This window comes from Suillus discolor, assembly GCF_016758755.1.
Source record: "Suillus discolor strain FC423 chromosome Unknown F5147scaffold_116, whole genome shotgun sequence".
Lineage (NCBI taxonomy): Eukaryota > Fungi > Basidiomycota > Agaricomycetes > Boletales > Suillaceae > Suillus > Suillus discolor.
Genome location: NW_024541363.1, coordinates 90994 through 115386, shown reverse-complemented (window position 1 = coordinate 115386; position 24393 = coordinate 90994). Strand labels below are relative to the sequence as shown.

Below are 24393 nucleotides of genomic sequence, written 5' to 3'. Positions count from 1 at the left end.
TCTTTCAACACTTCCAACCGAACTTTAATTGTTGTACTACCATTTTATTTGTACGACTATCCTATTTATGTTACTATCTAATCATTATCTAGTACTATTATTAACTACTGTCTATCTAATCATGATCTATACTACTATTATTAACTATTGTAATGTACACTGGTGGGATTCGAACTCTAGACTTTGACCTTACCAAGTAGAACTAGTATTAACTGGCATAGTTACCCCTTAGCCAAACGGCCACATATAAGATGGAACCCCAATGCTATATGTGCACATTATAAGGTCCTTATAAGGCAACATAATGTCTTACCCAAAACTTAAGTTGCGGTTGAGGCCATCAAGTCTAAGGTTAAAATTGTAGCATTGCATATCAATCAAAACACATCTGACATCAAGTATGTAGTCCTAAGTACGAGGAGAGACTGATGTAAAGTCCAGAGTAGGAATAGCTAATGATAAGACCGAATAATAACAACCAAATGCTCTGAATCACCTCGTTGTTGGTTTCTTGCTGCGTGTGCTAATGTGTTTGGGTTTCGGAACATCTGGTACAGCAGCAGGGACAGGCTGAGCTGAAATACGACCCGACGCCATGCTTTTCCACCTGCTGGTTCAGTCTGCGCGCTGCCGAAGAATCACGATCAGTTAGCGATAACTGACTAACATCCACCTGTAGCTGCGTAGAAGACACGCCGGCACGTGGCTGGCTGATTGACATTGATGTTGAGACAATGATACAGTCATCCTGGGTGGTAGGATCTGCAGGCTGCAGAAAGAGCAGAGAGATTGGAAAGAGCCGGCGAGGGTGCGCGGAAAACAGGAAGAGTTGGCGAGGGTGCACGAGCAACAGGATTATCCAATTCCTCCAATAGGTCATCTTCCCAGGTGCGAGGGATGGAGGCAGAGGGTACAACGGATGCGGGTGCACTCAATAGCGCTGCACGGGTGTTGAAAACTTCCTTATTGAAGTATTCCATCACGCCAATTGCCCATGGAGAGCTTTTGAATAAGCGTTCCAGATAGAAGTCGTAATCCTTCTGGTAATCGATCTTCGTCTCTGCTCCGGTCGCAGTGAGCTCGGTATCGTGCGTTAACAAGAAACGTGCCTGTGAATGAATAATCAGCAATGATGCAAAGCAAAGGACGGACAATGATAGAATACTTACCAATATAGCAGCGCCAGCAATCATACCCTCAGTAACACTCTGCGCACCCATTCGCAGACCCCTGCCCTTTGGATGGCCCCTTGTCTTCCCACCAAGTATCGCCTTTCCATACACTTCAACGCGAATAATCTAGTATGAGCAATAGAGTTAGCCATCATACTTGGACATTGATCAGTGGCACTTACTTTGACGAGCACTGGAGACTTGAGGAAATCATCGGCTGACATAGCATTGGGCTTCGCAAATAGCACAGGTGCAAGGCGGATGTAATCGCCCTCTCCATTCCTCTTGAGCAGGACAAGGAGATCCTTGTTGTCCTGCTTTTTGGAAGGCTGGTCGGCAAAGATGCTGGGGTCGAGCTTGAAAGGAGAGAATATAACACCTGCACAATCCTTGATACTGTGCAGAATGTTTGACCTCTCGGAGCTGACTGCCGAACGAAACTAAGGCCAACAGAAGTATCAGCGTGAAATTTGGCAGTGTTTGAATCATAAACTTACCAATGATCGAAACAGTGGATAGGTTTCCCATGGAGGTTGCAAGTCTTTAGGTATGATCTGATTACAGCTCAGCCCATTGCACCTTTAAGCTTCGCATCGGGAGAGCTCCAACGTGTAGCGCGCGTGGGTCGACATTAGCAGGTTGAGGAGAAGTCGGAAACAGACCGTTTATGACCCAGAAATGACTAAACAGGGTATACTTCTGTCCTTGGTGGGTGATGCTGGAATCCAGTGGAGACGTCTTCTTGAGCATGCGGTTGCGGCTGCGAGCAGGAATTGCAGATGAAAGAGTGAGATACTGTTTCTTGAGGACCCGTAGTTCAGAACGTGTTGCATGGTAAGCTTGCTGGGCTACCGCAAGGGCCTGATACGTAAGAGCATATATCAGATGATGTTGTAGACTAATAAGAATGATATAAGTGTCGTGCCTACCTTTCGAACATCATGCATTTGTGCATCTGGCCCAGGGACAGCCAGGACCATCCTTACTGCATCCAAGTCGCTCCCAGATACTTCACCATCAGATCCATCAGAATCAGAATCATCCGAGACGGCGTTAATCTCAGCCTCGAAATCTTCCCCAGCATCCATGTCATACGGCATGACAGTGTCTCTAAAACTGAGTGAGAGTGAGTGAGTTAATGGGACGCGAGGATGAAATACCCATTGCCCACTTTATATAACATGCTCCGGGCGATGCACCGATGGACTCGGTTCCAGAACAAAGTATTACGTTGAAATAGAAACATGTGGACCACAGGTGTCGATTTGCCGAGGTTGCTGGTCCTCGCTAACAGAATCAAGGCGATACACACTTACGACAACGTTGATAATTGTACATCAGTATGTTTCGCTAATAAGGACCAATACATAATAAGTCAGACTCACCTGTAAGTGCTAGGCGATTCTGAGCTGAGGCGTCTTTGGTAAAAAAACACACGCGTGTTGTTCGGATATTTCCTGTGAAACATAATGAGCATTCCTATCCAAATACTGAGTAGACCCCTTTCGGTCTAATTTGGAGGCTGGTTTAAGGCGTCTTTGGTAAAAAACGCACGCGTGTTGTTTGGATATCCCTGTAGAATATTATGAGCATTCCTACCTAAATAATAAGTAGACTTACTCGTGTAAATTTGGAGGCATCTTTGGTGAAAAACGCATGCGTGTTGTTTGGATATTTCCTGCAAGACATGATAAGCATTCCTATCCAAATACTGAGTAGACTTACTCGTCTGAATTTGGAGGCGGGTTTGAGGCATCTTTGGTAAAAAATGCACGCATGTTGTTTGGATATTCCTGCAGAACATCATGAGCGGTCCTACCCAAATACTGAATGGACTTACTCATATGTGTTTCATTCGCAGAAACATGTCACCGTCAATGTGATCAACAACGAAGTATTCATCTTGATGCTCAGAATCAGGGACTAGAACAGCTCCTCGAATGAAAGATTTAAGCGGGACAAATATTGATGACGACCTCGGGACAGCCTTGACACGAGTAAGCTTGAAGGTGGAGTCTGTTCTGCGAGGACCGACTCTAGCAGTGTATGGTTGAACAAGTGCGAATTCGAAGGGCCCGAGATTCGAAATATGACATCTGAACATGAAAATTAGCTGGACGAAGGCTGTTTCCTCAGCGGTCAGTTGTATGAGCGCGTGATCGAATCGTGGCCGCCCATGGAATTTGGGGTTGCACCGAAGGTGGTCGGTATTTTGCCTCCAGTCCACAGCCGACTCATAGTTCACCTTGAGATAGCGGTGCTCGTGAATCTGTGTACCATGTTAGTATGATGCATTAGACAACTTGTACAGGATACTATTAGCATACCTTGAAATCGCCTGGGAATGTAACCCAACTCGTCAGTTGATGGCCATAGGTAGGCAGAGCATTGTTGATGAATTCACTAAATTTCCGACGAAAAGATTGAAACGCACGATCCGTTTGACCACGACTCTCAACGCCAAGGATGTCTAAGGGTGGCACCGGAGAGCCAAGTTTCACGTGGCCATTAAAGGCTACAGGAACATCAATGTCTTCATCAAGCCCACCATCGCCGAGTGCCTGCAACCGGCAGTGTTCATCAAGCGTGTTGACACGTTCTCTCAGAAGTTTCGAGGCGAATTTGTGGTGATCAATACGAAGTATCTATCAATACAATTGTGTATGATGTGAATCAGTCTGAGTACTAACAACAAATGTATCTTGTAAACTTACTTGCGTCGCGGTATCCTTTCCATTCGTTCGACGGTGATAGGTGTCTTTGAGGGGGCCATGAAGCTTCTCGTTCGGACGCGTGCTGTAGTTACGTGCTACTCCTTTAAGTCGGATATCACGAACAACATGTTTCCATAGGTGGGTCTTCGGAAAGTTCCAGTCAAGCTTCAATTTCTCGACCTCCGACTCTTCAGCGCATGTAATATAAGCCTAGGAATGAATGTGTCGTGTAAATGAGTATAATTAGCTACATAGACAACAAGTAAAGACTAAACCTTGAGCTCAGCATCGAAAACTAAGAGCTCGGCGTCGATCGCTGCAAGTGTGCGCTCAGTATGCAAATCCAGACCGATCCAGCTATCCAGCTGGAGATAACTGCTGATAACGCGAAGCAGCTGGTGGCCTACAGGACTGGCTCTGTGCGTCAGGATGTTCAAAGCCGGATATAATGTTTGCTTCAAGATAATGAGTGATATGAAAGATCACAAAACAAGCCAAAAAACTTACCTTAGAGAGGTCCTGGTATTTGTTGCCATCAGTGAATGTAATGTTGATAACGGATTTGAAATGAGTGAGGTGGCGCCATCGGGGGAAGTTAGCGATCCTGTAACTGTGAGAACAGGATAGGTGTGAATACAATCGACAACTTACGACTTCTCAAATGCTTCTTGAGCATCGCGTCCAAGCGACGCGAGGATTTTCTTCAATTCTTCAAGTAGGTGCTTCCACAGACCGGCGTGCAATGAATGCAGCCGATCTAAACTAAGTGCATCGTGGGGACTCGAACGCAAGATGAGCCAAAAAACATTCTAAGCTTCATATTAGCAAGGAATGAGTTTGAAACAACACAAGTGCGTACCGCAACAGGTCGTAATCCGAGCGCTTTGAGTATCTGCTCGCCTTCAGCTTTACTGCACCCATAAATACGGAGAGCTTCTTGTGCTTCTTCCACGGTTCTGATTGGGTAGCTCTTTGACAGGTCGTGGAGCTCCGCTAATGGTACTAGGCACACGGGGCAAGGGCATTTGCCACCGCGGCCACGTATCAGCGACATCATGCACCTGTTGAATGAAATAGGTTAGTATTAATGTAAGACCAATAAGAAAAGAGCAAAAGGCCATGAGCGTGTTTACCCTTGAAGGCACCAGCAGCGACGAGATGGAAAACGAACTCACTGTTCTTCATAGTCAGCCGAAAGAATCAGTATCACAGGAAACAGCCATCGCGGAATGCCATTATAGCCCTTGTGTGAATATCCAGTCTTTGAGTGCTGGGCGACATGTTCCAGGAGCTTGAAAAATGATTCATGCCACACAATGCGCTTCAACGTTGTGTATCCGAGTTTTCCTTCTTCGGCTGCATCGTCAGGAACCTGCAACATGTAAATTCAACAATCTGACATATATTGAGAACGAAACAACTCACAATAGGCAACCATCCGACTACACGACCACCACCAAACCCCTCGCCATTATGGATGTCTACAGGTAAGTTTGCGCATCGGACTACAACTGGATACCCTTTGACGGTACCATGAGACGACAGCTTCGACTTATCAGCGTAGAGAATGAAACAGAATGGGACAGCGTTTTCAACGTCGGGCGGAAGAGAAGACTATTGGTTTGACATTTATATACATTTACACACGATATGACACAGTTAATTGTAACGCACTTGAATATCCCACCACCGATCTCCTGTCCAAGGTTCATTGAAAAAGCGTTCGAAATCCGTACCGTTGTGCTTGTAAACACGGCAGGCATCCCACACGAAATGCGGTGCGAGCAGGGGGTTGTCCAGTAGATCGAGGGCCCAATCCCACACAGGCCGTGTGTGGACCTCGTATTCTTGCTCCTTCCTCTTGTATATCACAGGGACTTCGTGCTTTGAAAACTAATGGCAGGTTGCCTAAGGCATTGAGCAATATGATCATGTAAGTAGATTCAGTCAGACACACCGGTGTTAATTCAGCCGCAGCATTGTCCCATGCCCTCGAAAGATCTGTCTCATTCTTCAGAGTGATTTGAGCTTGACCTTGAGCGATGCGCGAAATGAGTTCAAGGAGGGCATTTATTTGAGACTTATTTAGCGCAGCATCAAGCGCAATCTCAGAGAATTCGAAGTCCCCGCGTGACCTGAAAGGACGCCATGGTTCCTCGTCAACGGGTGCGTGCTGCATCTCCTGAGTGATACCGAATTCGTCGAACATCTGGTAGAGAGTCGCACGAGCAGAGCGAGGGTGATACTCCGTTTTGAATTCGCTGGGCATTTGCACAGATGCCGCATGAGGCTGGACAACCGTGGGGTTGCTAGCCATGCTGGCATCGGATAGTACTGAGCGAAAACGATGGGTCAGCAAGATGCAGTAGATTGTAGGTTAATACTTACCGGGGCTAGTTGGATTCCCGTGTTCATCCTCGAGTTGGCTATAGTCGAAGTCTTGGAGATCGTCGATGGGGGCATGGTGAACTTGAATGTCATTCGATGGGCCAGCCTCGCTGGTTGCAGCCTTTCGGCGAGCCTTTCGTGCTAGAATGCAAAAGATCAATTAATATGACTCAGATACAAGGTGATGGTGCGATGAGTCAAACTCACCATTTTGTTTCCCCTTCTCATACTCCTGGTTGAATCGATGTTGCTCCTGCTCATTTTCGATCCGTTTCTTGCAGCTAGCCTCATGTTTCTTGAAGCCCTGCGTTTTGAATGACTTGCCGCAATGAGTGCACGGCAGCTGGGCCTTTAGCGTCTCTTCTGAATAATGGTACTTCTCTCGACGAGAAGTACGAGTCGGAGCCATCAGATGTAACAATATGAATAGAGTGTACAAGTGTACAATATTTACAAAGAGGATGGGACAGCTGGCCGCGAGGCTGATGCGGAATGGAACAAAGTTATGCGCCGATAGCACGTTACGGTGCATTATGATGATTGTCTCACGGTCGAAAGGCCATCACCGAGCCTCGAAAGGCCATCACCGAGCATCAAAAGGCACTTTTAAGGTGCCTTGAAAGTCACCTGACCGGCATTATAAGCCGGTGGCATTACAATGGCCCTTACCTTTTTTCCGACATACGAGTGAGCTTCGCTAGACATGAGATTTTCTGCGTGTGCGTCACGAAATATATATTATTGCTGGTTATCTTCCTTTTGCCACGTCAAGATCTATTCCGTTCCTTCGCTCACCAGCGTGATATGAATTCCCTTCGAGTGTTGCAAAAATCACACCCCTAGGCCTTCGAATGCGCCACTATGGCAGATAGGCAAAACATAGCGTCGTAAGGCATTCATGCCAATCATAAGTTCATATCGACTACATGTCAAGTACAAGATACCCTTTTAAATCTCTTCAATCCTTGTCGATGGTCGGTCTACCTTGTAAGTTGAGGCGCTATCATCATGAGTACATTGGGATATATGGACCTCTAAGGACTTCGTCTGATATTGCTCCATGTGTCTCTGTTCCATCTCCTCAGTGGTTCGGCTAGTACTGGCAGTCGAGAGGTGATGTCGACAACTGGTCGTGATACGAATAATGACCATGTAGAATGTGATCGATACGACAGGTACGGCCTAGTCAATCAGAGCTCAGTGTTGTTTTCCATCAGAGGTAAACGGCAGATTCACTATGTCCGTTAAAACAGATTCTCCATCGTTCTCGGTGAGGAAACAGATCAGAAGGCCGAGTAGCATCACAGTGTACAAAGCGGCGGCATCCACAAGCACACGCACAATTGGCATCATAGTGCTATTCGAAACACGTATTTTAGAAACGCGACGTTCGATGTTCCAGATACGATATATCAGTAGCCCTGGACACTTTCAGGGCTTCGATATTGCGCTCGCGGGAACGTGCTTACCTGAACATAGCAGATTGGTTATAAGAGTCAATACAATAAATGCTATGATCCACTTTTCGAGGTCGATGGCGAAGACGTCTCCAGGATCAGAAGTGGCTTGTGAATTCCCGTAGACAGCACGAATGCCAGTCGCTGCGAGGTAATATGAGAGTACGCGACTTTCAGAATATTATTCAAACCTGACCTACGACAGCACACCACAGCAAACTCGGTACGATTATCACGCGGATGGATCGCCAAAGAGCATAGCAGCGATAAATCTTTTGCCAGACAAGGCATTCCTGTAAGCTCACAGTGTTTCAAATGCAGATTTACACAAGAGCGCACCATCAAACCATCAGCAAGTACAGTTTGGGAAACGTATAGTGCGTGTTTAATCACATATGTCTCTTCCGTAATGTCTGTGAAGAACGCCGCTGGCCCGCCTGGCCATGTATCGCGATATTTCACTAGGCCGTTTTCGACATGAATGATGGTCATGATTATGTGCTTCGGAATTGTCAGCCAATAATATCATACTACGTTGAAAGCAAGAAACTAACTGCGGTGCTCACTAACAATAACAGGACAGCCACCACAGCAACTGGACGATTGACGTCTCGCATTCGACGCTTGTAAGTCAAAGCCCAGACGGTACCGATAAACATGAGGATTGAAAAGCCTGAAGAGGGGAGCCTAGCTTGGTGAGTATGAAACGGAGAAACCCATTGCGATACTCACCATATAAAATGCTCTCCAGTGCTGCTGACATCAAAGCGCTCGTATCTGCAGGGAGGCCAGCCATAACGAATCTACAATCCAACTGGGAGGTGTGGAAAGTGTGGGCATCTGTGCCAGTTTCTGTGCATTATTAAATATGACATTGTGACAGAATTTGCATAGATTCATCCGCAGCGGGTGAGGTGGGGTTTGAATCTTTGATAATGGTTATCGTGGAGACATTCGGTCTCTGTATCATGATGCGTCGCTTTCGTCTATCAATTAGTCTGCCGGAACTATGATAATTTCGGTTGAAGCCGCAGGAGGAACGAATTCCGACGATTGTCTTCAATATGGTTTGAATAGAGGTGATTAGGTACCTCGCCCTTCAAGTTGGACTTGTCATTTCTCTAGTGCCTATTGCATAGTAAGCCCGCAAATATATGACCTTCGCTCTGGCTACTTAGCAACCGATATGAAGCATAGAATGTACACGCACCGTCTAGCGATACATAAATATCCAGGGGGAACATCCCACGCAACCCTATGCATTCGGAAGGTAACCTTGAACATCAATACTGATAAGATCTGTAGAAATTTAGATTGGGACTGGACTCGGAACTGTGTTGGCTAACCTTTTGAACGACTTCCAAGGCACGTCAAAATAACTACGCCCCAGGCTCTCGGAACCGCAGGAAATTGGATCTACTATGGGATTTCTTTCTCTACACGTTCATATCGTGTATCAAAAGTACGTCTGCTGATGAGGGTTTAGTCTGTATATGGATCATGCCACGAGGTGTTTGCGTGCTCCCGCATTGTTCTGCTTGGGAAGATCTTTGTCAATCTTTACAGTATATCAGCTTCGGCCTTGGATATTGGGTAGTTTTTGATGCTCTGGACTTGTGGTGGGTGGGCCTTTCAAGTTGGGAGTGGTTTGCATGAGTTTTATTTTTCCCTAGTCTCCCTAGGCAAACCAAACAGAACAGAATGTGGTTTGAAACTTCGAACGCAATTGACCAGACGGATAACCGATAGTGAGAAACATGCGAATTGAGCAAGATTAAGTGACTGCGCCAACGTTTGAATGCGTCGCCGGCTATTAGGTGGGAATTGTATTACACTGTGTACACACAGGCCCCCGGAAGCTCCTGCCAAGGTACACCCGCCCGACCAGCTAAAATCGGCCTCAAAAATGCAATTCCGGGCAGAGGTCAAAAAATCACGTGGTGTGACATGCTGTGACCTCCCGCTAATTCGTGACAGATGGTGACACGCTGCTCACCGGTGACAACAGCGGCGACCATAGAGGCACATAGTATCTCAATCATATGTAATAAGTTTAACTACAGATGCATGTACGTGACCATGAATTGTGCCATAGGCAATCCCTGATTTTACTTGGCCAGATGCGATTGGTGCGATCCACGAATTAAATATACAGACTCGGAAATCTCTGTCTTAATGCATGTCTTCCATCATCCATGCATGTGCCGTATGCGTTGATACTTGTACCAGTGATCTTTCTCTGGCTTTCAGAAGGAAGAAGAGCCTGAATGTCGGCATGTGTAGATGACAAGAAGCTGTTTTGTGAGGTGTTTGAGTATTTGAGTCGGGACAGGTCGGAATAGGGTTCACCGCTGGACAAGTGTCCTATAAACCTGCCCTGAAGGACGTGAAAAATGCAATAGCCGGATAGGCCTTTCGTCCACAGTGTCTCAAAAATGCTATTTCCGGGCAGAGATTTTGCAATATTTGGCTCTCAAAAATGCTATTTTGCGGGGGTACATTAGCTGGAGCTTCCGGGGGCCTGTACACACGACCACGTTTTCGCCGCCGTCGTTTTCCATCGAGTTAATTACAAGAGCTCGTGACATGTGGAAATGAAATACTGCTCCTGTAACATGATACACATTTTAACATATGGGGCGTATACGATAGCGACGACAAGAGTTTGGATGACACTCTAGTCATTTGACGACGACAGAGGAATACAATTGCAACGAAACGGATAACAAGAACTGTGTGCAAGCATGATGGTATGTTAAAGTGGAAACACAAACAAATCTATGGGGAAATACAAAATAAACGACACACTAAGTTTGCTTACAATTCTGGGGAGCCTTTTTGGATTCCGCCATGAATGTCGATGGCCGATCCTGAGGCCTTATTCCCTATTCCATCATGATACACTGCATTACTGTCATGATACGTAAATTTGGATATAGTGACCTGCAAGGGTTGTTGCATAGGATACTGCAAACTGCTTGGTTCATTGATCATCTCTATAGTCGAGGTATGGCTGTGTTTTCTATTGATTGCAATGCGAACAAGGACCATGTAGAAGGTAATCGATATGATGGGCATGAGCTAGTAGTTCCAAGTTCAGCTTTTTTCAGGTAACAGATATCAATGACAGAATTACCATGTCTATCATGACAATCCCTCCATTGTTCGAGCACGCATGACAGATTAATGTGGTCAAGAGCGCCACAGAGTACAAAACAGCAGAATCCATGAGCACGCGCACAATCGGCATCATAGTGTTCTTCTCGGTGCGAACTGTAGAGACACCATGTTCAATTATCCAGATACGATACGCAAGTAATGCTAGACATGTTCAGGCCTTGGCACCGCGCCCACAAAAACGTGTTTACCTGAACTCAACAAATTTGTTGCAATAGACGAGGCAAAAAATGCAGTAAGCCAATATGCAGGTTGCCCACGCTCGTTATAGATTTGTTCGGAGTCAGTTGTGACTTGCGAAAAGCTGTAGGTTTCAAAGACACCAGTCACTTCGATGCGACATCAGAGAACATGATTTCATGAAACATGATCACGAACTAACCTGCAACACTGCACCACAGCATGCTCGGTAGCACAATGACCAAGAGTGATCGCCATACAACATAACATCGATAAATCTTCAACCGAACAACTTCTGTGAGCCCAAAGGGATTTAAGCTGCATATAAAAGTATAGACTCACCACTACCCCGTCAGCCACTAGAGTTTGCAAGATGTATAACACATTCTTGACCGTAAATGTGTATTGGGAAAGGTCGGCAAAGAACGCCACTGGCCCACCCGGGAACGTGTTGCGATACTTCACTAGTCCGTCTTCAACACGAACAGTGTTCACGACGATGTGCTTTGAGAAACTCAACAGATGACAATATATGTAAGAGGCAAGGAGTGCTTACCACAGTACTCAATATCAATAGCAGGGTGGCCACCACGATGATTGGGCGACTGACATCCTGCATACGTTGTTTGCGGGTCAAAGCCCAGATAGTACCGATAAACATGAGAATTGAAAACCCTAGAGAGGAGACTTTAGCTCAGTAGGCATAGGACGAAGGAACCGCTTGTCACCGTATGCCACGCCTTCCAGCACCAATGCCAGTAAAGAAGCGGTATCCAATGAGATGTTTGAAGCCATGGCAAAAATAAGATCTATAACGACTGTCTACAGCCTGGTAGATGCGCAAAGGTGTGCCAGTGGGCATCTTTGCCAGCCTGCGCATATATTATTATATATGAGACTTGGACGATGCATCACGGATAGGCTGACTTCAAGAAGGCAATACTACCTACCTCTGGCTATAGCTAGTGAGACGGTAGCTTCGGTTAGGGCCGCATTCTCACAGTACTTACCACTGTATTAGAGGAAAGGGCTGAAACGGCCGTGCACCCCATGACTAAAGCTACAATACAAGTTAGTAGTAGTATCAGTTACTAGATGTCCACGGGAGTTCGCGCCTTTTTGGCAAAACGGTTATTACTCCACATCGCACAAACAAACAAAATTAATTATTTGACAGTTCGATAGCGTGACATCGAAAGTACAACGTCTGCTAGTTTCTTTTTCGAAAATTGACGTGTTGAGTCCAGCGGAGAGTTACCGCGCAGAAAAGTGCATTTTCCCTAGAGTTCGCGCACTTTGTCACACTATGTCACACGTCTGCCGCAATGCCTTTTCACGCTCCGCAGAATTCGCACCGTTATAAATGTTGTGAAGTTGTGCATGTGTAAAGCATTTCGGCATTGCGGAGTTTTGATTACACAGTCTCTATGTAACGCTTTGGGCAGATTGTCACGTCTGGGGCTTATTTCTTTATCGCAGATGATCCTGACAAGCATGTGCCCCGAATAAATTTGTTTTAGTATTCTCTAATCATGTATATAACCATCTCACAATATTCCAGAATTATATGTGGAGATCTGACCTTTAGAGTGAGCCTTCTATGCCTCTCGCACTGATAAGTTGCCCATGGAACAAGATCTACTTCGATTTTCTTCAAAAAAAATATATGGCAGTGTGTATTATGTTTGGGCGAATCCAGATCTATCATGGATAAGGATTCTGTGCAGAATTGCGTGTGCTAGAGTCAATGCGCGGACTCTTGGGACACACGGACTCGTGGGACCATCTAGTATACAGAGACAGTCACTACTCGGAATCTACATTGATGGTAAATACATACAAATACAAATTACATAAACAATGATCGGTCCTTGCGCCTTCACGGCAAGTTGAAGATACCTTACCGCTTCATCAACTTCATCCACCATGTCGTCGGAAGGTACTGTCGCAACAACAGCCATCTGGACAGACGATCGAAATACAATTTAAGGCGACCTGAAGGGCTCAAATACAGTGGCAACGAGAGAATTCTACATAATCACATGAGCAAACAAGGTGTACCGGTCTCGAACCTCCATTGGACTCACCATGCAAGCGAAATCATTCCCAGGTAAGCTTCAACCTATGCCTTTCGTTTGCTCTAGAAACCTACTCACTTCTCATAAAGACGTTAGGCTTTCGCATTCGCTCAGTGTCTGCCGCTCCAGTAGTTTCACTGTTATCGGCATCAGGTGTAAACACTGCTGTAAAACTTTCACAGTACTATTTACCCCTGATGCCGAGACGAATCATCGTATCAAGACCCAATTAGCCCAGAAGGCACAAGTTCAAACATCCATAAAACCCAATATAGCGTTGGCCACTACTAGTACTGCCACAACCTCTCGGTCAAGCACATCAGCAGTCCCACCTCGCAAATGTATGTTGTAATATTCGAATAGTCTACAGATGCGCTGATTAACTTCCACAGCCAAGAAATCTAAGAAACGAAATGTCACACCGACAGTTGATCCTGCATCAACGTCCAATTCTGCATCGTCGTCCAATCTCCCTCAGGTGACTATTGAAAACCAGTTTAAGGAGATACTAGCTTCGCTGCATAATGAGATGGCGGAGATTCGGAGAGACCACGAGAGCATTCGAAACGAGCGGGAGAGCATTCGCAACGAGCAGGAGAGCACTCGCAACGAGAACGAGAGAATCAAGAATGATCTTGCAGGCGTTCGCAATGATATTGCAAGTGTTCGCAATGCTCTAAATGCGGCGAGAAACAGACACACAGAACGTTGAAGCACTGAGAGGAGTAAGTCATCCCTCTTTCCGGTCACAAACCCTGACAACAATCTCCACAGGTTATAATGTTACTATTCCCTTTACATCTTCATGTGCTACTTGAACCCTATATTTTAATTATACTACATTTGCTCCTGAAAATAAGCACACACTGGACAATACAGTATATAGTTGACTATGAGCAAGAGGACTAGTTCTGAGATCCAGAGCTATGCGAGAGAGCAGACCTTGCCATTGAAAGTTGTTGTGCAAGCTAGTCTCAAATGAAATTGTTTGCGATTCACCATCCAGCTCGAGCGGTAAGGATGAAAATAAAATACGGTACGTGGGATAAAGTGGTTTTCGAGATTGTTGAGCGGTTGGACTTCGACGAATCGAGGATGTAGAGCTGTCATCCGCACTCGGAATCGTGCATTTCTCACCAATCCCTTTTCGATCGCGAGGTTGCACTAAGTAATCTGAGTCTGGTGCTTGTTCAGGTGCCTCAACAGGTGCGGTCCTCGACGGAACCTGTATTAGCTCCAAAGGTCACGACGACGACAGCAAAGTCGCCGTCAGACAAAGCAATGTATAATGTTCGCTCTTAGCCATGGAAGGTACTTAGTGTCGTGAATGTGGAAACAAAATGGATGCAGGGAATGGATTGCAGATACCCAGCGCATGACGGAGTGGACACAATTGACACCGAGACGGCGGTTATTCGTGCTGACATGCCATATAGTATTAAGAGGTCAAATTCAAGTAGATTACATACATATTTCGAGGTGCGTTTTACACAGACTCTGCCGGGTATGGCGATACTTGGCCTTCATTTCCTTTGCTGAACCCTGGAGTATTGACATTGAATTGGGGTATATGGACCTGCAAAGGCTTTATAGAATGTTGCCGCGAGCTGTCCTGTCTTGCCTCGCTAGTTGTCCTTCTGGGTATATTAATGCTGGAGGAGCTGCGGGATTTTCTACTGATCGCAATGCGAATAAGCACCATGTAGAAAGCGATCGACACGATCGGCATGATCTAGTTAATCAAAGCTCAGTTTTATGTTCGACGAAAGGTGTTTAGGGCGGAATCACCATGTCCAACATGACAACCTCTCCATTGTTCGAGCAGACGAAACAGATTAATGCCGTGAACAGCATCATAGAGTACAAAACAGCAGTATCCATAAGCACACGCAAGAGTGGCATCATAGTGCTATTCGTGGCGCGAGCTGTAGAGGCGTTCCTCTCAGTCAACCAGATGCGATATATCAGTAATCCTGAACACAATCAGGGCCTCGACAACCGTACTCACGCAGAAAGGTGCTTACCTGAACTTAACAAGTTGGTCGCAATTGTCAAGGAAAAGAACGCTGTGACCCATTTCGCAAGCACTTGGGCGTAGATGTCTCCAGAGTCGCTCCCGGATTGGGACGCACAATACAGCCAAATAATACCAGTCACTTCGAAGCAAGCAATGTCAGCACAACTTCAGGAGCCTGATAGTGGGCTAACCTGCGACACTGCACCACAGCATGCTTGGCAGAATGATAATCCAGATGGATTGCCAAACCATATAGCAGCGATAAATCTATAACATGATAATTTCAATAAGCCCAGAGGTTCAAACAGCCATCAACAAAAAGAAAAGAAAATCGCAATGTTTTGAACAAGTAGATAAGAATATGAACCTACCACCACTCCATCAGCAAGTAGAGTTTGTAAGACATATAATGCATGCTTGAGTACATACGTTTTCTGGGAAACGTCTGCGAGGAATGCCGACGGCCCACCTGGGTACGTGTAGCGATATTTCACAAATGCGTCTTCAACACGAATAATGTTCACGATGATGTGCTTGGAAGACGTTAGCAGATGTCAACAAATATAAGAAGAAAGAAGCACTAACTGCAGTGCTCAGCATCCACAGCAAGACGACCACCGTGGCAATTGGGCGATTGATGTCTTGTATGCGCTGCTTGTAGGTCAAAGACCAGATCGTACCCATAAACAGAAGGATTGAAAAGCCTAGAGTCATGATCCCAGCTTGGTGAGCACGGGAATGACAGACCTATTGCGAAACTCACCATATAAAACGCCTTCCAGTACAGTTGACATTAAAGTACCGGCATCTAATGGGATGCCACCTGCAGCCATGGAGAAATAGAAATGTTCAGCTGTGTACAGACTAGGAGATGTGCGAAGGAAAGAAAGAGCATCTTCGCCGGTTTTCATGTGTATTGTTATATATGGAAACGACTTGGGTCGTGTTCTCGGCGGGAATCGAATCCATCCACCTCGAGGCTCAAGGTCTAGTGGGGCTTAATCGTTCGGACCTCGTGACGACACTTTACGATATCGCATCACCGATAAGCTGATGGTATTCAAGGTCACAGCCGCAGGGTGGACTTTGATGAACCTTGTGTATCCAGGGTTTAACTGACACAAACTAGTTTGTTTGAGCCAGCAATCTGGGATAGGCAAACAGCGAATATCCGAGTGCTGCTGGGCTGACGAAAACCCTAATAGTACCTGCTGCAGTCAGTTGTTTCCGAGGATAGGAACCTGTCAGCTAGAACCTGGGAAAATACACAGCAAGATTATGTATGCATGAATGCAGCTTCCAATTAGTCACATTGTGCGGACCACATCGATTGATCAACATGTGGTGCTGTTCAACGTTGGTCTAACGTGAACTTGTGTATATAGGCACTGTAACACGTGTGTGCGCATCCAGATTCAAAGAGCCTCGAAGAGATAGGGATCATTCTAGTTGCATCCTGGGCCTGATTGGTCAGATACGCCGGCATGGCAATCTATAATTCAAAGTACTGTACCTCTGCGTATGGAGGCAACTGTGAACTGTGCGTAATGCAAATGTAGCAACCTCGTCTGATTGTTGCTTACTTGTTCGGATGTCACAATCCCAGTTGCGTCATCATCGGATGCCTACTATATGTCGGATTAGCATAGCTTAACACTATCGCAGGCGGAATTTTCACTTACTAGTAACATCGCAGAGGTTGATGGTGCAGCTGCGACGGACGCATGGATTTTTTGGTAAACGCGAGTAGGAAGGTGATACAGCAGCAAAAACGTAGGTTTAGTCACTCTTGTGGCGAATTTGTCTGATCTCCACAACATACCTACACTTAGCCTGTGGGGTGTTATGGTGGGTAAATCAGCAACGCAACCAAGGCCTTGTGACGTGTTACGATTGCCAGAGGTACAGCATTGTGATATGTACTGGCATAATAGTACCTACTTGATTCCGAAATACCAACAGCTTGGTCTTTGTCTCCGGGATTTTTTATGCCAGTGTTCAGCTTCGTGTTCGGGCTCGTAAGTAGAACGGTGACCTGAATTCAGCAATGGCGCATAGCACTGCTGGGCTGACTGCGCAACTATGCGCAGAGAAGTCCCACCCTGCAAAGTGCAGCAGGGCCACAGCGCTTGTGATGTAGCGAGCATCCGATGGGTGACGTTGTGCAGGACCGAGTTACTAGTGCGGCTATGTCTCATGAGACTAACCAAATAGTAAGGGTTGTTCTAACGTCGTGTATTATGGGCGCTGTGACACTGCCATTCGAAGGCTTTCGAGATCAGAAGTCGTCTGGATACGTATTATATTACAACATCTGATACGGCAAGACAATTGTGATCAGTATAATGCATAAATTATAAATCAATCGTCAAAGATGGCCGGTACATACTTAAGCTAGTATCAGGAGTGTTACCAACACGATAGCAGCAAGAGTCTGAAGGGATAAACATCAGCAGTACAATAAGAGTAAGGTATGTTTCAAATGTTAGATGAGATAGACGTTGTCCCGTACCGTCATAGACTGGCTCGTATCTTCACAGCCAGGGCCATCCCTTCATCCTCATCAAGCTCCTCCCTCGACTCAAATTCTCGCTGGTGCATCTCCCGCCGGCTTAGAGGTATGTCATTCTCCTTCGGTTTCTCAGATGGTTCTACTCTTGCGCTCGAGTTAAGTGACGGGGCGGGAATGATATGGTAGTGAACCTGAGCAGCAACGTCATAGAGTGAGCTTCAAAGCTGCAGATAAAGATTCGAACACATACGTGTGGTACTGCTTGTGCATACTCCTGATTGCAAACCACATTGAGCGCAGTATTACCCAACACTTCGCGCAAATCTCCTTAACATATCCCACCAATGATCATAACAGCATCCTCACCTTTCGTCAGTCCATTCGCCACTTTCGTCACAGCCTGCCCCACTGCACTGGCATATTCTAAGGGTAATTCTGACACGCGCGAATGATGGGCTTTGGGTATAATAAGAGTGTGCCCACGTCTCAAAGGCAAGATATCTGTGTAGCAGGTTAAAACAATTTTCGCCCACTTTTTAGTGCCAAGTACCTAGAATAGCTATGACCTTATCATCCTCATACAGACGCGTCGAGGGCATTTCGCCTGCGATAATACGGCAGAATGGGCAATTGCGATCTGCATCGTCCCTCCATTCTGTTGGTATACTGCGATTGGCATGTGCGCCAATAATGAAGGATGTCATGGGAAAGGACAGGTCTAACTGCTTTTACGGCAGCTGTTAATAGCGTTCCGCCTCGAGGTCGAACTACTAGAATACAATGCAGATGATTTGAGCTATCGATACGCTAAAAATAGCTGCACAGGATGTCGCAGAGCACGAGTCTTGCGCATCTAAGATAAATTTAAGAAATTGCCACAACTACTCCTACTACTAGTATACATCCGTTACGCATACGCTGCTTCCGAGCCCTTTTCACTGATCCCATAGTCCTCTCCCTTGACAAAGGCACGCGTACATTGTGCCATAGTGACGGATCTACCAGCAACGCGTGAGCCTGGATTTAAAAATAGATAAAAATGAGAGACACTAACGCGCGTGAGATGGGATCGGTTTGGTAGAAGTTGGAGATGGGCTTGAGGAAGGGCTTGCCAGAGACCTTTGCGGATGCCGTATTGGCTGCTATAGTCTGAAGACCTGCCACAGCGACTTCAGGAGATGTCCGTTCCGCAACATCGTAGCGAACAAGAGTGGGTGAGATATCCCACATGCGGTCACGCAAACTCAGAACATCATCGTAGGGTAGTGGTGAATCGAGAACCTCCGAAAGTGCACTAGAAGACAGGAGGTGAGTATAAATAACAGTCGCACGAAAATAACAGCTACCGAATAATCTTCCAATCCTCACGAGAAGCGCCAGGTGGGGGAACAGCGGCACGACCTACTTGAGACCGTCCCTCCGTGTTCACCCATGTCATAGCCTTTTCAGTGTACGCTGCGGCAGGCAAGCAAACATCAGCAAGCGAGGCGCCAAGATCTCCGTGGTGGCCTTGGTAAACGACGAAAGCATTCGCAGGTATAGACTTGGGGTCGACTTCATCTGCGTTGAGCAAGTAGACAAATTTGGGTTGGGTACTTGCGGCCTTCTTCGAAGGAACAAACCCAGTTTCGTATGCTGCAGGTCTAGAGGCAATCTAAAAGGCAATTCATTCGACTGAAACTCAGAAGTTAAAAGTCAAGGCTTACCCTATGTAGGACGGAGAAGCCATTCCACTGAGGGGTAATGAGCGAATCTTTGTTCTTCTCGACAAACTTGGCCAACGCGTTGTAAGCAGCAGCACCGTCAGGTTGCTCCGCAAGAGCGCTCCCGACGATGATCAAGGGACGCTTGGCTGCTTTAAATTTGGCTGCGAATGCTCCCTTTCCAGCAATGAAGTCAGCAAGAGCCTTAGAATCTGCTCCAAGGTAGTCGTAACCGTACGCCGTATCAGCACGTTCGCCGATGAGGCCGACCTCAAGACTTGTGTGCAGCCAGCTCTTGCGAATGCGAGAGTTAAGGACAGCAGCCTCGTGGCGTGGGTTAGTGCCAACAAGTAGAATGGCATCGGCTTCCTCAACACCAGGGATGGTAGAGTTGAAGAGATAATTGGAGCGAACGTCAACACCATGCGGGGGTGGTGCGCTGCCATTGGTCTGGTCGAGTGCAAGGTTGTCTGATCCTAGGCGGTTGATCAAGTCTTTGAGGGCGACAAGGGACTCGGTATCAGCAAAGTGTCCAGCAATGGCTTGAATCTCATTGCCAGTGGCCCCTGAGGAGGCTATACCATCTGCAATTCTCTGTAGAGCTTCCTCCCACGAAGCTGCAACGAAACGGTCGCCCTGCTTGATAGAGGCGTCGTCAAGCGCTGGAATTTCAAGCCGTCGTAAGCATAACGCGTCTTATCACTGATCCACTCCTCGTTGACTTCGTCGTTGGTTCGAGGCTGGATTCGCATCACCTGGACACCGCGAGAGTCGACGCGAATATTCGAACCAACGGCATCCATGACATCGATGGATTCGGTATTTTTTAGCTCCCATGGTCTGGACGTGGAAGGCGTATGGTTTACTTGTTAGAGCACCGACGGGACAAAGATCGACGATATTGCCAGAAAGTTCGGAGTCCATGGTCTTCTCAACATACATGCCGATTTGAAGGTCATTACCGCGACCCGTCGTACCAAGCTCCTCGACACCAGCAACCTCATTAGCAAACCGGACACACCGAGTGCATTGAATGCAACGGTTCATGGAAGTCTTAACAAGAGGTCCAAGATCTTTGTTCTCCACTGCACGTTTGCCCGTGATTTCGTGGAAACGCGTGCGGTCAGAGCCGTATCGCATGGACTGGTCCTGAAGGTCACATTCACCACCCTGGTCACAAATAGGGCAGTCGAGTGGGTGGTTGGCTAGAAGAAATTCCATGACGCCCTCACTGCGCACCTTGTGAGCAGATGCAGTGGAATGCAGACACCCTCAATATTGTCTTACCGAGCTTCATGAACCAGCGGGGTATTTGTGAACACCTTGGAACCAGGCATGGCTGGCATAGCACTGAATATCATTGATCAGCACGTGAACTTATGAAAAATGAGTATGATATCATACCATGATGCTACTGGCTTTGGGGAACGCTCGACCTCAACCAGACACATACTAGAGCAAGCATCAACATTCCGCCTCTCTTTCGCCGTCACACTTTCCACTCACCGACAGTTACCAGCAATCGCGAGTCTAAAGGGTGGTTTCAGCCTTCTACATTCTGTCAAGAAAGAAAGTGCATTCTGACGAACCTGTCATGGTAGCAAAACCTGAAGAGGGAATTAGTGAGCAACTACTGGAATGATGCAGATAGATAGAAAAGACATACCGAGGAATCGTAGCACCAGCAGCCTCACAAGCTTGAATCAACGCGGACCCTGCGCGATAATAAGCTATGTAAAACGCGAAACGCGAACAATAGATATGTACCTTGCGGAACCGTTACCTCCTTCCCGTCAACAGTGAGAGTGATATCAGCTTGACGTGCGGATGTGGACTGCTATAGACCTGCGGCCTACAAGATATGAACACCTAAGACGATATAGAGGTCAAGGCAGGCGTACCATGTGAAGCACCAGAGCAAACGACTTTCCCGAGTCGCCCCGTTGAGGAGGGTCGCGAAACCAAGCGTAGCATTAAGATATTATTTGGAGGACCAAGAAATATGCAGAGAAAATCGAATAAGTGCAGGTCGCTCGCACGGACGAGCGCTGCCGGTTAAAAAAGCGGGGATTAACGGTGCTCGTCGTGATACACAGCGACCAACGAAATCGCGAGTATTACACGATTCGGGCGGAGTTCAAACATGTCACGGTGCCGAAGATGTTCCGGCAGAAATATTTGTAGCCATGTTTATCAGATATGTCATTACTTACAAGCAGCAAATAGTAAAAGTACAAATACTAGTAAGTGTCCGGAGTGAGTTCCATCGCAGCCGTTCCAGCAGCCAATTATTAGATGATTAGCAAATTACGTCCTTCGCACCCTCCAACAAGTCTCAAGGAACATAAATAACGAGGAGAACATTCACAATCAGCTTCTCCAATTCTCCATTGGATACAAAGTATACCCTCTCCTTCGCAAGCGGACCGGGAACCCAATCAGAAAGGATGAAGATTTCCGCTTGAGAAAGAGGGATTGCACCGCTCTCCTCAACCCTCATCCTCAGGTTGTGAGCTTCGATTTTCATTATCTCTACGTCATCTTCTTCCGGACCACCGTAGTAGCTCATCGGACCACGGACGGATTTTGCTGAACGAGCAGGTGATCCAAAAGCGCTAGGAAAGCCCATCGATGATAAGCTTGTTGGCGAATCCAGAACATCGTTTCCGCATTCTACGGTCCGATCGATGGGCCAGACATATCCCCCCGCTGCCCAATGCAGCTCCGGCGCAAGCTTGTACACCTTCAGGGCATGGTATAAAAGTGAATCGCTGCCCTTAAGCTGATCACCTTACGTCAATAACATCCTGCCCGCAGTCAGCTGAAACTCACATGAGGAACCAAAGATTCGGCTAGGCCCTCCGAAGGATTGACACCGTAATCATGGGTCAAGTAGAATGCTACTTTGCGTCCGCGAGACAGGCTGAGGACTGGGGAAAGAAGATCAAGGAAGTATTCACTCGGTGTGATCAGAGGATCGACTGCTGCGCCGTATGTCTTCAGATGCACCGCATACGTGAAGGTCATCCTGCATCCTTGCTGGATGGTTTCGACTTCGTATTCGCATTCCCCAAGGAATGCAGTCCAGTGGACCTCCGAGGGTTTGCCTCCACCTCCGAAGAACTTCTCTTCTGTCCCTTCTGCATCTCGGACAATCATGTTTCCACCACGATGGTGAACAGGTAGAGTGACACATATTGTAGCAACTCTACCATCGTTGCGTAATGTACGGGGTTGGGGCGCCATACGCGCTCCAGTTACCATCACCTCCAGTTTATCTCTCAGGGCGGTGAGGTAATGTCCCATGGGTAATGCCGGGAACAGTGCATTGCGCACTGCATCGAGGATGGGATGGTTGGCGATTTCGAGAGTAGCGGTCAAAGGAAGATTCGATGGGTAGAAAAGGGTTTCACGGTCAGGGTATACATCAAATCCAGGTGTCGGGTGGGGTTTACATGCTGCGAGTAGCACTTCGAGAGCCGGGGGTGTGTCGTAATCAATGTTTATGGGGAAATCAAGCGAGTGGGTGATGCCACTCTGTAAATCGGACTCAGATTCAGATAACGACTATTAATCAGTGCCCACAAACCGCTCACCTTTGAGCGAAAGAATAGCACCAAGGACGCCGGGTCCATTGGGATGTGACCGGTGACAGTGAACGGACGCGCTTTGGCGGTGAGTAAACGTGATACGCTCGCACGAAGTGCAGTTTCAGCGCCATATTCAGACTGACGACGACGAACGCCTGGTCGTTTTGGAGATGATGTATTCATTTTGAGTGGTCGCTCGATTTCGAATTCTGATACGCTTCCGTTCCGCGCGAATTGACGACTGCCATCTGAACGGCTGCTATCTGAGAGGCGACTCGCAGCTGATGGTGTTGGAGAGCCTAGTGCTGATCGTGGATGCATCGCAATAGTCAAGATGTCGCTAATGGTTAAGGAAAAGAGTGAGGATCTGTGGAACTGGACGGGACTCTATTTACCAGCCGGGAACAGTGAGTGGCCAAAAAGAGCCACATCTAGCGTGCCGAGATCCAGTGGACAACGATGACATCGAGCCAATCACGCGCCCACAACGTGTTTGATTCATCATAGACAAGATGGGGTTGAAGGTACAGCAAGACATCTTTGGTAAAATTTGGCCAACCCGCTAGTATTTCCAAGCCGGAGTTTCGTATTCGAACGGACGTTCCTGATCTCATCTTGGAAGATAGCGGTCCTGACAATGGAATAGAGTTCAAAAACTTCACGTCTGATTTGAAACCGCCTGCGAGACTGAGTACAACGCGGCGTCAGCATGGCAATGTCTGTAGTGAAAGGTAACAAGATTTTATACGTACAAGCGTCTTTTGTCTCTGTAAAAGCAACAAGCACAAAACACTGTCATTTCGGTTGATTAACTCTGAATCCTGTGATCAGAATAGAAGTCAATAACCAACTGACACGTGCATGCTTGACATACCATCCTTTGTACAAAACGGACCTACAGCAAACTACCCAGTCCCGGTCATCCGCGATTGTTTGAATCAAACATTTCATTTCAGCGCTTCTTATTTATGAAGTGCACGTGACTCGGGCGGGGACGCCGAAGGGACACCAGTCTTTGGGTTTGCCCAACAAAAAACATATTGCTTCACGCTACCTACATACCAGAGGACTAGACACTAATATGTCTGCAGCTACACTCGAGCAATAAGCTCAGTCACAGCCAGCACCTTGAACAAACCTAGTAAGATGTGAACACGAGGCCCATCAACTTGATCCTCAACAAGGTGTCCATAGCGCACCTGTGTGTACTGCACGTCCGGCACATCAAAGCACTGACCGCAGATCGTTTCAAGGAATGTGGTTAGGTGAAGCTATGCAAGGCCGCCTTCTACATCTTCGCACACCGCCATCAAATAGTCACCCTCGGTTCGGACGCCTCTCGTGTTGGACAGAAGGCGGCAACGTGCCAAATCCCGATAAGTAATATGGCGGTGAACGCAGCCAT

The 24393-nt window shown here is 46.9% G+C and overlaps 9 protein-coding genes across 9 annotated transcripts; 1 reads left to right on the top strand and 8 right to left on the bottom strand.

The window, feature by feature from the left end:
• Positions 1–743: 743 nt before the first annotated feature.
• Positions 744–2272, bottom strand: F5147DRAFT_841239 (uncharacterized protein; the record flags this gene model as incomplete). Its single annotated transcript, XM_041444360.1, has 6 exons — positions 744–1109; positions 1170–1298; positions 1355–1612; positions 1670–1726; positions 1782–2033; positions 2102–2272. 6 exons carry the CDS (start codon positions 2270–2272, stop codon positions 744–746), a joined length of 1233 nt encoding a protein of 410 aa, XP_041285747.1.
• A 749-nt stretch (positions 2273–3021) lies between these two features.
• F5147DRAFT_788697 (uncharacterized protein) lies at positions 3022–6146 on the bottom strand (the record flags this gene model as incomplete). The annotated part of the gene is made up of 11 exons (XM_041442995.1): positions 3022–3441; positions 3500–3817; positions 3887–4096; positions 4162–4341; positions 4394–4496; positions 4538–4695; positions 4746–4947; positions 5062–5258; positions 5312–5500; positions 5561–5763; positions 5840–6146. Coding segments are annotated over 11 exons (2487 nt in total), but the record flags the coding sequence as incomplete, so codon positions are not given.
• A 1010-nt stretch (positions 6147–7156) lies between these two features.
• On the bottom strand, positions 7157–8890 carry F5147DRAFT_726495 (uncharacterized protein). The gene is made up of 7 exons (XM_041439182.1): positions 8464–8890; positions 8286–8404; positions 8071–8232; positions 7928–8003; positions 7744–7875; positions 7511–7695; positions 7157–7456 (listed from the first exon to the last, which is right to left on the bottom strand). The coding sequence occupies exons 1-7, from the start codon at positions 8525–8527 to the stop codon at positions 7223–7225; spliced, it is 972 nt and encodes a 323-aa protein (XP_041285745.1). The 5' UTR covers positions 8528–8890; the 3' UTR covers positions 7157–7222.
• Positions 8891–10446: 1556 nt separating this feature from the next.
• F5147DRAFT_726486 (uncharacterized protein) lies at positions 10447–12178 on the bottom strand. The gene is made up of 8 exons (XM_041439181.1): positions 12039–12178; positions 11817–11960; positions 11645–11763; positions 11431–11592; positions 11291–11366; positions 11100–11237; positions 10868–11052; positions 10447–10812 (listed from the first exon to the last, which is right to left on the bottom strand). Exons 2-8 carry the CDS (start codon positions 11881–11883, stop codon positions 10549–10551), a joined length of 1011 nt encoding a protein of 336 aa, XP_041285744.1. The 5' UTR covers positions 11884–11960; positions 12039–12178; the 3' UTR covers positions 10447–10548.
• Positions 12179–12981: 803 nt separating this feature from the next.
• F5147DRAFT_43440 (uncharacterized protein) lies at positions 12982–13960 on the top strand. Its single transcript, XM_041429837.1, has 4 exons — positions 12982–13198; positions 13256–13507; positions 13559–13891; positions 13941–13960. Exons 1-3 carry the CDS (start codon positions 13177–13179, stop codon positions 13876–13878), a joined length of 594 nt encoding a protein of 197 aa, XP_041285743.1. The 5' UTR covers positions 12982–13176; the 3' UTR covers positions 13879–13891; positions 13941–13960.
• A 547-nt stretch (positions 13961–14507) lies between these two features.
• Positions 14508–16016, bottom strand: F5147DRAFT_764647 (uncharacterized protein; the record flags this gene model as incomplete). The annotated part of the gene is made up of 8 exons (XM_041440722.1): positions 14508–14586; positions 14636–14898; positions 14955–15139; positions 15191–15322; positions 15375–15450; positions 15555–15716; positions 15769–15887; positions 15947–16016. The coding sequence occupies 7 exons, from the start codon at positions 16014–16016 to the stop codon at positions 14653–14655; spliced, it is 990 nt and encodes a 329-aa protein (XP_041285742.1). The 3' UTR covers positions 14508–14586; positions 14636–14652.
• A 1485-nt stretch (positions 16017–17501) lies between these two features.
• Positions 17502–18506, bottom strand: F5147DRAFT_643983 (HIT-like protein). Its single transcript, XM_041433131.1, has 4 exons — positions 18246–18506; positions 18062–18196; positions 17946–18007; positions 17502–17886 (listed from the first exon to the last, which is right to left on the bottom strand). The coding sequence occupies exons 1-4, from the start codon at positions 18397–18399 to the stop codon at positions 17698–17700; spliced, it is 540 nt and encodes a 179-aa protein (XP_041285741.1). The 5' UTR covers positions 18400–18506; the 3' UTR covers positions 17502–17697.
• Positions 18507–18508: 2 nt separating this feature from the next.
• On the bottom strand, positions 18509–21511 carry F5147DRAFT_726470 (Ndufs1, NADH-ubiquinone oxidoreductase 75kD subunit (775)). Its single transcript, XM_041439180.1, has 10 exons — positions 21322–21511; positions 21147–21232; positions 20988–21005; positions 20803–20874; positions 20686–20748; positions 20121–20629; positions 19402–20093; positions 19042–19349; positions 18750–18989; positions 18509–18693 (listed from the first exon to the last, which is right to left on the bottom strand). The coding sequence occupies exons 1-10, from the start codon at positions 21370–21372 to the stop codon at positions 18603–18605; spliced, it is 2130 nt and encodes a 709-aa protein (XP_041285740.1). The 5' UTR covers positions 21373–21511; the 3' UTR covers positions 18509–18602.
• Positions 21512–21570: 59 nt separating this feature from the next.
• F5147DRAFT_726466 (uncharacterized protein) lies at positions 21571–23926 on the bottom strand. Its single transcript, XM_041439179.1, has 6 exons — positions 23863–23926; positions 23741–23809; positions 23384–23675; positions 22995–23328; positions 22231–22935; positions 21571–22180 (listed from the first exon to the last, which is right to left on the bottom strand). The coding sequence occupies exons 3-6, from the start codon at positions 23524–23526 to the stop codon at positions 21734–21736; spliced, it is 1629 nt and encodes a 542-aa protein (XP_041285739.1). The 5' UTR covers positions 23527–23675; positions 23741–23809; positions 23863–23926; the 3' UTR covers positions 21571–21733.
• Positions 23927–24393: the final 467 nt, after the last annotated feature.

Excerpts from the sequence above, each read along its gene's own strand:
- F5147DRAFT_726495 (XM_041439182.1), bottom strand. The coding sequence starts at position 8,527 with ATGGCTGGCCTCCCTGCAGATACGAGCGCTTTGATGTCAGCAGCACTG. Across the intron at positions 8,233-8,285 it reads TATTGTTAGTGAGCACCGCA|CACATAATCATGACCATCAT; the intron begins GTTAGTTTCTTG and ends ACAATTCCGAAG. Across the intron at positions 7,696-7,743 it reads AACCAATCTGCTATGTTCAG|GGCTACTGATATATCGTATC; the intron begins GTAAGCACGTTC and ends GAAAGTGTCCAG.
- F5147DRAFT_726486 (XM_041439181.1), bottom strand. The coding sequence starts at position 11,883 with ATGGCTTCAAACATCTCATTGGATACCGCTTCTTTACTGGCATTGGTG. Across the intron at positions 11,593-11,644 it reads TATTGATATTGAGTACTGTG|CACATCGTCGTGAACACTGT; the intron begins GTAAGCACTCCT and ends AGTTTCTCAAAG. Across the intron at positions 11,053-11,099 it reads AACAAATTTGTTGAGTTCAG|CATTACTTGCGTATCGTATC; the intron begins GTAAACACGTTT and ends GAACATGTCTAG.
- F5147DRAFT_43440 (XM_041429837.1), top strand. The coding sequence starts at position 13,177 with ATGCAAGCGAAATCATTCCCAG. Across the intron at positions 13,199-13,255 it reads GCAAGCGAAATCATTCCCAG|ACGTTAGGCTTTCGCATTCG; the intron begins GTAAGCTTCAAC and ends CTTCTCATAAAG. Across the intron at positions 13,508-13,558 it reads AGCAGTCCCACCTCGCAAAT|CCAAGAAATCTAAGAAACGA; the intron begins GTATGTTGTAAT and ends TAACTTCCACAG.
- F5147DRAFT_643983 (XM_041433131.1), bottom strand. The coding sequence starts at position 18,399 with ATGACATCCTTCATTATTGGCGCACATGCCAATCGCAGTATACCAACA. Across the intron at positions 18,197-18,245 it reads TAAGGTCATAGCTATTCTAG|ATATCTTGCCTTTGAGACGT; the intron begins GTACTTGGCACT and ends CCTGCTACACAG. Across the intron at positions 17,887-17,945 it reads ATGCACAAGCAGTACCACAC|GTTCACTACCATATCATTCC; the intron begins GTATGTGTTCGA and ends GTTGCTGCTCAG.
- F5147DRAFT_726470 (XM_041439180.1), bottom strand. The coding sequence starts at position 21,372 with ATGCTACGCTTGGTTTCGCGACCCTCCTCAACGGGGCGACTCGGGAAA. Across the intron at positions 20,749-20,802 it reads CCAAAGCCAGTAGCATCATG|TGCTATGCCAGCCATGCCTG; the intron begins GTATGATATCAT and ends AATGATATTCAG. Across the intron at positions 19,350-19,401 it reads GCTTCTCCGTCCTACATAGG|ATTGCCTCTAGACCTGCAGC; the intron begins GTAAGCCTTGAC and ends ATTGCCTTTTAG.
- F5147DRAFT_726466 (XM_041439179.1), bottom strand. The coding sequence starts at position 23,526 with ATGTCTTGCTGTACCTTCAACCCCATCTTGTCTATGATGAATCAAACA. Across the intron at positions 23,329-23,383 it reads CCACTCACTGTTCCCGGCTG|CGACATCTTGACTATTGCGA; the intron begins GTAAATAGAGTC and ends CTTAACCATTAG. Across the intron at positions 22,936-22,994 it reads TGCTATTCTTTCGCTCAAAG|AGTGGCATCACCCACTCGCT; the intron begins GTGAGCGGTTTG and ends TCCGATTTACAG.